The sequence below is a fragment of the Vulpes lagopus genome, chromosome 3 (assembly GCF_018345385.1).
Source record: "Vulpes lagopus strain Blue_001 chromosome 3, ASM1834538v1, whole genome shotgun sequence".
NCBI classification, from domain to species: Eukaryota; Metazoa; Chordata; class Mammalia; order Carnivora; family Canidae; genus Vulpes; species Vulpes lagopus.
This window is the reverse complement of record NC_054826.1, coordinates 64,574,433-64,587,518: the sequence shown is the minus strand read 5'-3', so window position 1 is coordinate 64,587,518 and position 13,086 is coordinate 64,574,433. Positions and strand designations below refer to the sequence as shown.

General features: G+C 42.0%; 3 protein-coding genes across 13 annotated transcripts in view; all 3 read right to left on the bottom strand.

The window, feature by feature from the left end:
* Positions 1 to 882: 882 nt before the first annotated feature.
* On the bottom strand, positions 883 to 8,091 carry DNAJC9 (DnaJ heat shock protein family (Hsp40) member C9). The gene is made up of 5 exons (XM_041747610.1): positions 5,852 to 8,091; positions 5,576 to 5,716; positions 4,534 to 4,788; positions 2,467 to 2,553; positions 883 to 2,114 (listed from the first exon to the last, which is right to left on the bottom strand). Exons 1-5 carry the CDS (start codon positions 6,029 to 6,031, stop codon positions 1,998 to 2,000), a joined length of 780 nt encoding a protein of 259 aa, XP_041603544.1. The 5' UTR covers positions 6,032 to 8,091; the 3' UTR covers positions 883 to 1,997.
* Positions 8,092 to 8,237: 146 nt separating this feature from the next.
* On the bottom strand, positions 8,238 to 9,841 carry MRPS16 (mitochondrial ribosomal protein S16). Its single transcript, XM_041747611.1, has 3 exons — positions 9,642 to 9,841; positions 8,959 to 9,219; positions 8,238 to 8,483 (listed from the first exon to the last, which is right to left on the bottom strand). The coding sequence occupies exons 1-3, from the start codon at positions 9,652 to 9,654 to the stop codon at positions 8,350 to 8,352; spliced, it is 408 nt and encodes a 135-aa protein (XP_041603545.1). The 5' UTR covers positions 9,655 to 9,841; the 3' UTR covers positions 8,238 to 8,349.
* A 102-nt stretch (positions 9,842 to 9,943) lies between these two features.
* The window catches only part of CFAP70 (cilia and flagella associated protein 70), a 94,789-nt gene continuing 91,646 nt past the window's right edge, over positions 9,944 to 13,086 (bottom strand). For all 11 annotated transcript variants that reach the window (XM_041750847.1, XM_041750852.1, XM_041750850.1 and 8 more), the window contains one exon: positions 9,944 to 11,227. In XM_041750847.1, coding sequence (XP_041606781.1) covers positions 11,147 to 11,227 — 81 coding nt within the window. In that variant the 3' untranslated portion in view covers positions 9,944 to 11,146. The remainder of the gene's footprint in view (positions 11,228 to 13,086) is intronic.

The window sequence follows — 13,086 nt, the reverse complement described above, 5'->3', positions numbered from 1 at the left end:
ATACACAAAAAGCAGCAAATGATTGTTTGATATTATCAATGGCTCCAGAATACATCTGCTTGTATGAATTTCTGGAGAGTTGTACTCATTTTTAAGGCATTTTTAGGAGACAGGGCTGTCAAAAAACTGAGTTACTTATCAAACAGAAGTCATTCCTAAAGCTTTCTCTTTAGATGTCCAATCTTACAAAGAGATTTGGAGGAGCTAAGTAACTAAAGATACAAATGTGGAATACTGGTATAAAGTAACATGTAATAAGTCATAATGTATATTTATTTTCGGATAGGACAGCTCAACCTCACAATGCCTGCTTCCTATCAGATTATGCTATCAGAGCTGTAAGAAGAAATTCTTACAGGACTTTAGTAATCATATATATATATATTTAACTCACCTTACCAAATTTTCTCCTTGAACTCTAAGTAAACTTAAAAATTTATAGGATCGATTAGTGAGCCAGCAATACCTTAAAATTTCAGAAACTCTGGTAATTAGTATAAACATATCTTAAGAGCAGAAATACAGAACCTTCAGCATTCTTCTGATTTCACCATGGACCTTTTTGGGAGGACACTCATAAATGCAGCAGTGGTTTTAATTATAGCTTAAATTTATTCTATTTAAATTTCATTCAACTTTAATTTTGATGATCATATCAGTTTCAGATCATACTGTAAATCTTCAGAGTGGATAAACGGGTAATTTTTTAATTATATCAAGATGTATCATATGAAGACAGATGCTTCAAACAACGTGCATTAAATTATATTTTAATACAATTAAAGAGTATTTTTTAATCTGTAATCACAGACTAAGAATGTGTCATGTGCTTACCTCAGATAAATTATCATACATAAAACTCAGTAACACAAGTTATGCATATGGTATTGAATATATAAGTCTGTAATTCAGAGATTTTAAGTTGATCAGTTGCCAAAAAAATTTCCATATATTCCAATGAGTACACACCAATTCAACTAAATGTAAGTAAACATCCCTGCATTATTCTCACAAATCAATACCGTAAGTGCATGATAACAAACCGATGGATCAAGATGGCCTGCCTTTCAAAGTTAAAGGAGTCAGAAGAAGCCTCTAAGAAGTCATTTAGCCCAACTTCCCACACCTTTTTATAGAGGAGGAAGCAAGTTCAAACAAGATCTGCACCTAAGGACAGACATTCAATAGTTACAGGCAGGACAACTTCTCTGTATGTTATATAAATCTGGCTACCTATTATAAAGCTGACTCAGTTTACTTTTTTCTCTCTTCTCTGAACAGCATCCATAGTTTTTCTAAATCATAGTTTAAATGATCACTGAGATCATTTAAAAGACCTCAGAACTTAAGAGTCATTTTTAACTTGTTTATTTCATCATGTATAAGTCTTACAAAGACACATGAAGTAATCTTAACATCTGTTTCTCCTATACTTCAAGTGAAGAGTATAAAACCTGGCTTCGTAAAACAAAAAGGAGAGGATCTATTCAAGGATATTAACCCTGAAAGCAAAATGGCAAACATCTGAAAGACATATCCAGCAAGTGTTTTGAAAGCGTTCTAGCTAGAGTTACTGTTCTAATAAACACACACACACTACTCTGAATGCTCTGCAGCTGTATGCACACTCCTGCAAAATGACAACTGCTAAAGGCAGTACGGGACAAACCCACATTCTAGACAAGAGTTCCTTGTACAGAAGATCCAGAGACAAGTGCTGCCAGGAAGTACACTACTCTCCCCCACTCCCTCAAAAATCACCGCCAAATTCCTTCATACAAGACCTCAAAAAATATCAGGATTTCTAGGATTACTAAAATCAGGCTGAGATTCTGCTTTGTCTACAGAGTTGACCTCAATAATTTAGGCTGGAAAGACAACTTTTCTCAAGGGCAGGGCTGACTTTTGTCTTCAAATCTTGACTGTACCTTGCCTACAATGGCACCAATGAACAGTTGTCCCAGAACAACTTTTGAGCTTTTGATGAGAAAATCCCATTATTTCTTTTCTTTCTTGAGAGGCGTTTTTTTCCCTCCTCGTTTAGGTTTGCAGTACTTTGCTTCCATCTGAGCCAGAAAACTGTCCATTTCCTTTTGCCGATCCTTTTGTCTGCTCTGTTTAAGAAGTTAAAACACAAGCTTTCAAAACACAAGGCCATCCAGGGACAAAAATACTCTGTGGTTGCCAGAGGCTAGTGGAAGGGAGAATAGGCAATGACAGCTAATGAGCAAAGGGTTTCTTTTTAAGGTGATGAAAATGCTCTGGAATTAGTGCTGTTATACAACTAGATGAATATACTAAAAGCCACTGAATTACGCACTTTAAAAGGATGAAAACATGGTACATGAATTATGTCTTAAAAGAAGCAAACAAAATACCCACAACATCATACACTAAAGAAAGTATCAATAGTAAATCAGAACATGAAAGTAGTGACAACCTTCAAAGACAATCTGCCAAGTTTACCTGAATGATTGCTTTCAAGTTATCTACTCCTTCATCAAGGCCCAACTCCTTTCTGCTTATTTCTGCTTCTTTAGCCTCTTCCTGAGCCTAAAACAGAAACTCATGTGAGACTCCATGGCAACTTAACATATACTAAAAATATACACTCTTTCCCAAAAGCAAATCTATGATAAGAACCTTTCAATTTGAGGATTATATAGATGAGGACACAACTGCATAAATATGTCATTCATTAAAAGACAACACTGAGCACGTGCAGTAGATCTTATGATTCCAATAAATATTTGAATTTTCCCGTTTTTACTAGCTAAGGGTAGCAAGTAGCTTAGAATTCATTAACCACATGGTGATAAGAACAAAAACAAAATGCCAGAGAGCCAGGAAGGGTCATTTAACCAAGGATGCCTTAAAAAATGTTGCCAGGATACAGGCATCTCAAATTCCTCTCCTTTGGAAACCCACTTTTTACTACATGTAATGAGTGGCAGTACCTTGGGATTAACCCTGCTTTAAAATTCCCAAGTAGGATAAACACTAATGAATTCAGTTTTTACCTTTCTTTATCTAGTTTCAAAGCCACCTTCTACCAAATTTTCCTAGGGCACTGGATTGCAAAATACCACGAGAATACCTTGGGAAAGATAATGGTTTTGTTCGTTCTTTCAACAACACTATAACAGGTTCCAAACCCCAGTAAATATTCTAATAGCAATGAATGCTATTAATACTAGAAATGGTGATACATTAGGATTTTGTTAGTCCGATAGAAGGACAGAGCTTCCATTGTCTACTTTCAGTCCTTGTATTCAACTTCTTTCTTTTAATACTGCATACCTACTCCCCAGGCTTGCTGGAGTCTCTCTAAAAAAAAATTATGCCATTTGCTTGCCCCCAACTCTCTGGAAGCTTCAAGCTAATATCTATCCTCTTATTGGATACAGTTGTACTCAGTTTCACCAGAGAAAATGATTATCAACTTAAACTGGCAGCATGGGCCTAAACAGATGTAGCCTATGAACCAAAATGATTTTTTTGTTTGTTTGTTTAAACTAGGCTCCATGCCCAAAGTGGGGCTTGAACTCACAACCCTGAGATTAAGAGCCACATGCTCTACTGACTGAACCAGTCATGATGCACCCCCAAAAATGATAATCTTGATATACATTCCACTGGGCCCACACACACACACACCCACACACCAGCTTCCCCCTGTATGTATATTGAATCAAAACTGCAGAACTACCTCCACCTCCAATTTAGCCATACAAAATAAGAAACCCACCTCAGGTACCCACCAGAGATCTAAATTCTTAGACTGCTCTCCACTGAGCTCCTACTGGGAAAGCCAGATTATGGTTACTTCAGTCCCAGTCTGGTCTTCCCCACAAGACACCATCGCTTGCTACCTTGAACCCACGCCCTCCCAGAACTCAGCTGTCTATCCTTAAGCTCCTTTTCTCTGCCATCATTCCTACCCACACCAATTTCACAGTTTAATAAGATACAGAAGCCACAATTCTTGATTCTTCACAAGTGTTCCTCTCAAAGCTTGTTTGGGAAGACACTTTAATCAAAATAAACTAAATCATTTGTTTAAAAATGTATGTTCTAGGTCCAATTCAAGAATCTAGACAAAAACAAAAGAAAATCTGTAGGCACAAGACAGAGTCAAAAAAAAAAAAAAAAAAAGTTTTAGCCACCCTCTCCCTGTCTCTTAACTGAGAACCACTGTCCACCCTTTGTATCTGGACTCTATTACTTTATTTTTTGAGCAATGCCATGAAAAAGCTAAAAGAACTGGCCCATATGAAGAATATTTCAGTGCTATCTTAAGATGATATTAATTAAACAATACACATAGCAAAATCTTCTTGAGCACAACATACTAGGGGAAAAAGTTGCTCCTGATGAACTGGTACGCTCATTTTATTAAGAGCTATATAACTATAGAGTTAATCCTTCCTCTCATCTCAATAATCTTAAATATATTTCTATTATTGTAAATACCTTCACATTATTTTTAAAAGCAATCAAGATATAAATAATTAACAGCATTCAAAATATTACCCTCCTTTTCCTTGCATTCATCTTTTGTTTTGATTCTTTGACAAAGGCATTATAGGAGGGGATCTCGCCAGCATCAATGGCTTCCTGAATAATATTCCTTATCCTGGGTTCTTCTGTGTACTGCACGCACAGCACAGACTCCATGATCTGATCCATGTCGCCCTTGAAATCCAAATAGGCCTGTTTAATATCTGCCAGCTCTTCTTCAGAGCCTTTGTAGGTCTTTTCAAAAGCCTGAATGTCTTCTAGAGATATCTGGACAAACAAGAGATATATACTTTAACTGTGAGAATTTTATTTTATTGAGAATTTTATTTTAAATAAAAAACATACTAGTAAAACTAGATTTAGATACAGAGATGTTTCCTCCCAAGTACAACAATGGCTTGAGTTGAATTTGTTGCAAGGAACCACGTTTTTTTTTTTTTTTTTGGAACCACGCTTTCCATGCCAAAGTTTACCAGAATTCTCCCCCCAATCTTCACAACTACTAAACTACAGACCAGGAAAATTTACGTGAAGTTTCCCAGAACAACTCAGGACTTACAGGTAGAGATATGTAAAATGGAGCACTATCTTTTTTTTGGTAAAGATTTTATTTATTCATGAGAGAGAGAGAGAGAGACAGGCAGAGAGAGAAGCAGGCTCCATGCAGGGAGCCGGATTGGGACTCGATCCTGTGACTCAAGGATCTCTCCCTGGGCTGAAGGCAGATGCTCAACCGTTGAGCCACCCAGGCGACCCTGGCGCTGCGCCACCCAGGGATCCCGAGCATTATCTTATAAAATAAAAAACCCTCACCTTTTTCACTACACTTGCTCTACATCAGCAGGAAATTAAATACTCATTTCAGTAAATGCATGTGTGATTTATTTTTTTTCAAATGTGTTATCTCCTGGGAAATACTTGCCCGTGTGTGTATACATATTTATCTGTATTTGAAAATGAAACAAATTCCTCATTCCTACACAACACAAAATGCAATATATCGTTTGTTTAATGAATGACTGGAATAATCAAAGAAACCTCCAGACTCCTCTACCTTTTTAAAAAGTAACCTCCAATAGGCCTCCCAGTCCCGATCTTGGTTAAGCACATCAGAATCCTCGTCTACTGTTCCCTGCTCATCGTACAGCGCTCTCTGCTCTTTGTCGCTCAAAACAGAATAGACTTTCCCAAGGATCTGCGAGAAAAGAAAATCCAAAAGTTACCCTTGCATCCTTCACTGAAACCGCGCTGCGAGAAATAAAGATTAGAAAACACCAGGCCAGGAGATCGAGAGAAACCCAGGCAGCCAGCGGAGCCGGGGCTCGCGTACCTGGAAGCGGCGGGTGGCTTCCTCTTTGTCGTCCTCGCCGACCCGGTCCGGGTGCACCTGCAGGGACACTTTGTGGTAGCCCCGTCGGACCTCGCCTTCCGAGGCCTCGCGCCGCACGCCCAACACTCGGTACAGGTCGGCGGTGCCAAACACTTCCTCGCACAGCTCCAGCAACCCCATGGCCGGCAGCCAGGGAGAGCACCACAACCTCCGCTAGAACAGCCGACCTCCGCGACACTGGGTAAAGCTTCAGACTGCCTCCTTTTCCCGCGCAAAAAAAACCCCGGAGCGACTGCGTCACAAGAAGCGCCGGAAGGGCGTGGCCACGACGTCGCACTTTACGGCAGCTGCAAGCGGGGGCGTGGCCAGAACTTAACCGAAGGTCGGAGCGGCGGGTGGGACCTCGCGAGTTGGGTAGCGGAGGGGGAGTCGGGGCCGCTGCACCCTCCTCCCCTTAAGAAATCTGGCGATTATCTTCTCCCCGGTGTCCCAGTGCAGCAGCTCATTCAATAGATGGCAGGTCCATATTACGTCTAAACCATACATTGCCGTTTGCCTTTTTTTAAGTAAAAAAGTTCATAACACCGACATTTGAAGACCTGACATGGTTCAACGTTGTTCTTTTTCAATGATCCTGACAAGAGTACAAAACTCTAAGACCTACAGGTTGGGACTGCTAGGTAAGTACTCTTCCCTAATACCTGCAAGAAAAAAGCCTAAACTAAAAGCACAAAATACTAGTCTTTTAAAAATTGTAACATTTATTACAGAATCATTCCCATTCACCTTCCAGTTCCTTATCACCTTCCACTTTTGTTAAGGAAACATGACCAAACCCTCATCTGAGTAAAAATAAAGCTGCTGAAGCAAAGGCTTTTTTTTTTTTTTTTTTTTTTAAATGCTTTCTAAAGTGCAGAGCTGGGTTTGAGCATGTTGGATTTCAAACATAAGTAAGCTGATGTAATCAACTAAGATGGTGAGAAACTGTGCCAGGTGATGCAAAGCAAGCACAGAGCTAGAGAAAATTGGAAATCAGGGACAGGATGAGCTCATACAGGGAGTATGTCTATACACTTCACAGGGGAAAGACAGACCAGGGCACAAAGTGAATACCTGAGTTGGTGGAAACTCAGTAGTCCAAAATACCTTAACCCATTTCCCAGCAGTTCCCATTACTGGTCAGTGCTTTTCATGATCATTCTTTGCTCTAGCAACTAGTTTATCTAAAGATCTTAAACTCTCTAGAGTACATTATTTTTAACTTCCAGAGTGCCCATAGTTTTCATAGCATTCTTCTTTCCCAGATCCAAGATCAAATCCAGGTAGTCAGCTGTTCTTGCCCTGCCTTTGAAGTCCCCTCAATGCAAGGGAGGCCAACCAGTGACAACCTTGGGAGAGACTTGACTCATTATGGCTGGTAACTGTTCTCAGTATATAAAACCCAGAGAATAAAATAAGTTGGTACATTGATAGGGCTTTAGTATTTCCTCTATAAATTTTCTACATCCTAGTCTTATGCCAGAATTTGAAATCTGTATTATCTAGAGTGTGCACAAAAACCCTGTAATCCATGCTTGTGACTGTCCTGCAATTCTGGTGAAGCAGATGTGACATTTTGGGCTTGGGCCACAGCCAGTCATGTATGTTACCAAACTCATCACATCTAAACCTCATATCACTGGCTTTTTAAGTGGACTTTTGAAAAGCCCCTCATCTTTACTCATCTCACACCAATCCTGCCCCCGACCATATAATATGTTGGAAAGGGCTCTCCAGGTATGCGTATTGGGGTCTGAATCTTAGCTCTGCCCAAATCAAAATAGATGGCGTTGGGCATGTTTCCACCCCTGAACCTCAATCTCCCATCAATACAAAGGGAGACCATCTTTCCCACTTTCATGATACCTTATAATCTTCACAAATAATCTTAGTTGTAAAGGGTCAAAAATGTATGCACGTATTGTTCAATATTACCTTTCTTCTAGTTTCTCAAGTATGCTATCATAGCTTATAAGCTCATAAAAAATCTACCCTTGAGTCAAACAAGAAAATGTAAATCTACAATTTCACATACACACACAAAATATTAATAAGCAAAGTAACTATATTCTTGAGCTAGTGGGATGACCAAAAATGATTAAGGAAGAAATTGCAAGGATGGATCATGGACAGGCTGGCTGGAGCTTTCAAACGGGGAAGTCTTAGAAAGCAGCAGACTGTAAAGTTGTCCAAGAGTTCTAAGGCCCAGCCCAACTCCAGCACACCCCAGAGCCACTGTCTCTTCCAGATGAAGGCTGAAAAGCTAATTAGTACCTAGACCAGCTCTATGTCAGAAAGAACAAATCTCTCCCTGAGTCGTGCTCAAGCCAGGCCAGAAGAGCATGCGTGACTCAGAAAACTCCCATTTATTGACCTCCAAATCTAATAAAACTAAGAGCTCTGCACAGGTGTTTTAAGAGGGCTTTGACCTTTCTCCCAATGTTCTCTGCTCACTGAAGTCAGCTTGTTTTTGTTTCTGTAGCCTCTGTATCTGTTTTCTGAGATGCTAAGAGGACTTCACGTGCCCGTTTCCTTCGCAGCCTCTCAGCATTTGTGATCATCATGGGATGCAGAGGGAAAAAGCCAGAAAGACCTAAAAGCAACAGGATTTTCATTCATTATAACATGGTATAACCAGGGTTTCCCTGGGAGCTTAGCCTTACAGAGCCGAGGTCTAACAGAGACCTGACCTACAGCATGGATTTAAAATATGCTCCTCTCTTGCCAAACTGTCTTATCTCTTCCCCCAGTCCTTCCCCTTCATTTACTACAAGGAGACAATGGATGTTACTTCCTATTGTCCTGATTTGAAAAAAAACAAAAAACAAAAAACAGATATTCATTCAAGAAAAACTATTACTATTTTCAATACAAAATCCCATTCACCAAAAAGTCTCCTAAAAGAGCCCACAAAAGAGGTCTCCAGTCAAAATGACAATTAGATCACAACTCCGGTTTTCACTCTAGCCCTGAGCAGCCTGAAGTAACGAAAGTCACTCTTAACTCTTATTCCGAAACGGACTTCAATTTAAAATCCCCTCAATGAAGCAAATCTAGAGCTGAGTTACCCAGAAGCCTCTCCACAGGCTTAGAGAGGTGGGCCCCACAGCCAATCCAATGCCGGATCCGCTCTAGGTTGAGAGCAACGATTTTCTCCCCGTGACTGTTGGGCAGTGGATCATAGGAGCCCAGCTGCTCCACGAAACGGCCATCCCGGGGGCACTTGTTGTGAGCAGCCACAATGCGGTAGAAAGGCCGGTTGGTACAGCCGCTCAGGGCAAGGCGGATGGTTAAGTGGCCCCCGTGGTAGGCCTTGCACAGAACAGGAGCTGCAGAGAGAGAAGTCGTTAGGACACAAGCACCGAATACATAAGAGGAACAAAATGAGGCAGATAAAACAAGCCCCTTCCTCGACTGAAGCATCCTTACATCCACCCATTATTGTCGACCCGGCTTGGCTACTACGTTCTCGTGAAGCTCCTCCCATGCACTGCAGCCAGAGCGACCTCAAGCCGCTCCACACCAGCCGGCCGTGTAACAGAGACCACGGCGGCGCCTCAGCTGCCTCACCTACCAACTGAATGCCATTTACAGACTTTCGGGAAGGATTCAGTGAGAAAAACCTAAGGCGACGGACAGACATAAGGCAGTGCGGCCGTTGCAGGTTCGGGTTGCCTCCAGCTCGCCTAGGAGAACGGCTTCATGGGCTCCCCTGCTCCCGGCCCCCACGACCGCCCGGAAGGTCACTCACTGAGCTGGACCATGGTGCAGCCGGCGGGCGCCGACGCTCCTGCGCCCCTTGCCGCGCCTCCGAGCGCGCTGCCGCCCGTCGGGCGGGGCGGAGGACCAACGCGGAGACGGCCACACCGCAACACCCCGAACCTCAGCCCCTTGCGGCCCCAGCCCTAGAGCCTCGGAGCGGGAAGCGCAGGATCCACTTGCCCCGCCCCTTCCGCTTTCCCGCCCCTACATTTCCCATAATGCAACGCCATGAACCCTAACGAACCTAAACTGCCGCAAAAAAGTCGCGCTGTAACCTGCGTGTTGCTGGGGTGGAAGCGTGAACAAACCTGTGTGGGCGCTGTCGGCCTTCGCTAGATTGTGGGTTCCTGGCGGAGCGAGCGGTATCGGGAGGATCCCGGGGAGCGGCCCGAAGGGCTAAAGTGCTCCACAAATCCATCCTCCAGCGCACGTATTTCGCGCACCTGGCTAGAGCCATAGCTCCGAACGCCAGGCTGAGGGGGCGCGGTTCCCGCCGGTTGGAAGCCCCCGGTCACGTAGGGAGGCGCTGCGATGACCCAGAGGCCGTAAAGGTGGTCAGTACTCAGTCCTGGGGCAGGAGACGGGGAGGCAGCCTGAAGCCGCCTTGGTGCTTCCGGAAGGCCTCTTAAAGGAAGCGGCGTTAGAGCCAAGTCGGTTACGAGGACTGTAAATGAATGGAAGGTTTTATTCTTCTGTGTTTATTAAAATGCCTCTCACCTGGTCTCCCAGGTCTCCGTCATATTATCTGCACCGTCTTTAAAAAATTAAGGAAGAGGAGTCTTTATTTCTGGTTTTGCTCTGCAGTCATCCAGGGGGATAGTTCCTTTGTCATTAGCCCTAGAGTACTGGCCTCATTTGAGGTTTGCATCTATTATAAGTTAATGGACTCTTCTTGGAGCCCTTGTGATTTAGATCCGCGAAGGTAACCGTGGTGAGAGGTAGTCCGTACCAACATCCTCAACAAAGACTTCTGTCCAGCTCTTTTCACCATTGGGTCCAGAGTTTGGCCACCACTATGTATTTTAATACAGTGACCCAGCATAGCACTCTCCTTTGGAACCACCTTAGAAATTGATGCCTTAATTCTCAAGTTCCAAGAAGTGAACCTAGCAAGAGACCTTAGTAGTTGACTTACAGGAGTGATCCTGATAGGCTTTTACCAGAAACCCTAATAATGAACCCACTTTAATTATGTAAATAAAAAAAAATTATGTAAATAAATACATTCTTACATATAGTTCAGTAGACCTTAATTAACTGCAGAACCACACTGGTGAATTTTGAATCTTTTTATTGTCATCCAGTTAGTGTCAACCTGTAAAATATCCAGTAACAGCCATTCAATAAGACAGCCAACGGAAGTAAATGAATGGGTTTCTGCTTACAGTGTTTTCCATCCCCAAGCCTTATTTTTCACGACGTCCAGAGTTTAATTTCTGTGGGAAGGAAAGGAGCTCCGAGTCCCATACAGAACATTCTTCAGCTGGAAGGAGGTCAGAAAGATGGATTTCCAAAGCCAACTGTCTCCTGTACCATGTGGATCTCTGCAAGCAGAGTCTCATCTTTTAGTTTCAGCTGCATGAGAAGGAAGGAGAGGATACATATCATACGTGATGTATCTATGTGTAGACCTATCATTTACTGGGCCATAGTTAAAGAATATAGTTCCTTGGCATGAGATTGGGCCCTTCCTATGTGCCCTTTTTCATGATAACTCCATTAAAAGAACCTCAGAACTCAGGGCTGATTGATTACATGGACATATTCACTTTATGAAAATGCAAGTGGTATGAACATTCGCAGTTTATGTATTTTTTTTGTTAAATAACTTTAATAAAGTATTTTTAAATAGTTCTCATTATCACCCAGTCTATTTTGACTACAATATTATAATTTGTCAAGTCATAGGAATCAAAGATACTAGATCTGAATTTAATTTTAGACTCTAAATGTGTAGTAGCGATATTTAGTTGCCTTGTGAATACCCACTCTCTTCTTTCTTACTAACAAAATCATTTTTTTTCAGGGCAGGAATGCAGCCGTCTAAACTCCATTTTCTTCTTTTAGAGCTAGGGGTAGTCTTAACAACCAATTATGGCCAATTTTTTTTTAAGATTTTATTTATTCATGATAGACATAGAGAAAGAGGCAGAGACACAGGCAGAGGGAGAAGCAGGCTCCATGCCAGGAGCCCAACGTGGGACTCGATCCTGGGACTCCAGGATCACACCCCAGGCCAAAGGCAGGCGCTGAACCGCTAAGCCACCCAGGGATCCCCAATTGTGGCCAATTAAATGTAAACTAAAGTAATTGCTTTTTTTTTTTTTCAAAAGTAGATTCTTCTCTCTGAAAATGATTTTCTTTACATGTGAATTAAACATCCTTTTTTATATGAGTATAGTTGACACACCATGTTTCAGGTACACAACATACGATTCTGAAGTCTATACATTATGCTACGTTCACAAGTATAGCTACCGTCTGTCACCACACAACACTATTATAATACATTACAATACCATTGACCATATTCCCTATGCTATATCTTTTATTCCTGTGAAGTCATTGCTTCTTAAAGGGAGGTGAAATAGCTAGTAGCATATCCTCTTTGTTCTTGCCTCCCTTTTGTTCTTTATTGTGCTTGAAACATGTATATGGTGGCTTAAGCTACAATGGCTGTCTTGCAACTATGAAGGATGGGGACAGCATGCTATGACTGGTGGAGCAGAAAGCTATAGAGTTTGGGTCTCCTGGTGACATTGTGGAGCTCTGGTACCAGCCCTGGGCTTTTCAGTAGATGAGAAAAATAAAATTCCTAATTTGTTTAAGCCACCAATTGTAAACTGTGATTCATAATAGAATAGACGTTCCACCGGGGATTGGCAGATTACTACTTACGAGCCAAATCTAGCTTGCTGTTTTTGTTAAGTAAACTTTTGTTTGAAATACAGTCATGCTCATTTGTTTATGTGTTGTCTGTGGTTCCCTTTGGACTACAAGGACAGAGGGTAGTAGATGCAATAGAGGCAGTTTAGCCCACAAAGCCTAAAATATTATTTTGCCCTTTATACAAAGTTTGCTGACCAGTACCTTCAGTCTACACGTGATGAAAATGAGGCTGAAAGAAGATAACAGAGTAAAGTTAGTGGCAAAACTAGGACCATAATTCAGGCTTACTGACTCCCTTGCTATTTATCTTTCCATTAAACCAAATTCTCTAAAGAGGTAGAAAAAAGATCCCCCATAGTAATATGTGGGTTATTCCAAACCCACCAGCTGTATAATAATGGCAAAGATGAGAAGAAAAGCCTCTGGAGGGGATCCCTGGGTGGCGCAGTGGTTTGGTGCCTGCCTTTGGCCCAGGGCGCGATCCTGGAGATCTGGGATCGAATCCCACATCGGGCTCCCAGTGCATGGAGCCTGCTTCTCCCTCT

Bases quoted from the DNA above. Each gene is read 5' to 3' on its own strand.
- DNAJC9 (XM_041747610.1), bottom strand. From the start codon at position 6,031: ATGGGGTTGCTGGAGCTGTGCGAGGAAGTGTTTGGCACCGCCGACCTG. The intron at 4,789-5,575 runs GTAGAGGAGTCT...TTGTTTGTCCAG, and splicing joins GGAGGTTACTTTTTAAAAAG to ATATCTCTAGAAGACATTCA. The intron at 2,554-4,533 runs GTAATATTTTGA...TTTCTGTTTTAG, and splicing joins TGAATGCAAGGAAAAGGAGG to GCTCAGGAAGAGGCTAAAGA.
- MRPS16 (XM_041747611.1), bottom strand. The intron at 8,484-8,958 runs GTAACTCAGCTC...TGTTGCTTTTAG, and splicing joins GCCTGTGGAGAGGCTTCTGG to GTCTTTCTGGCTTTTTCCCT.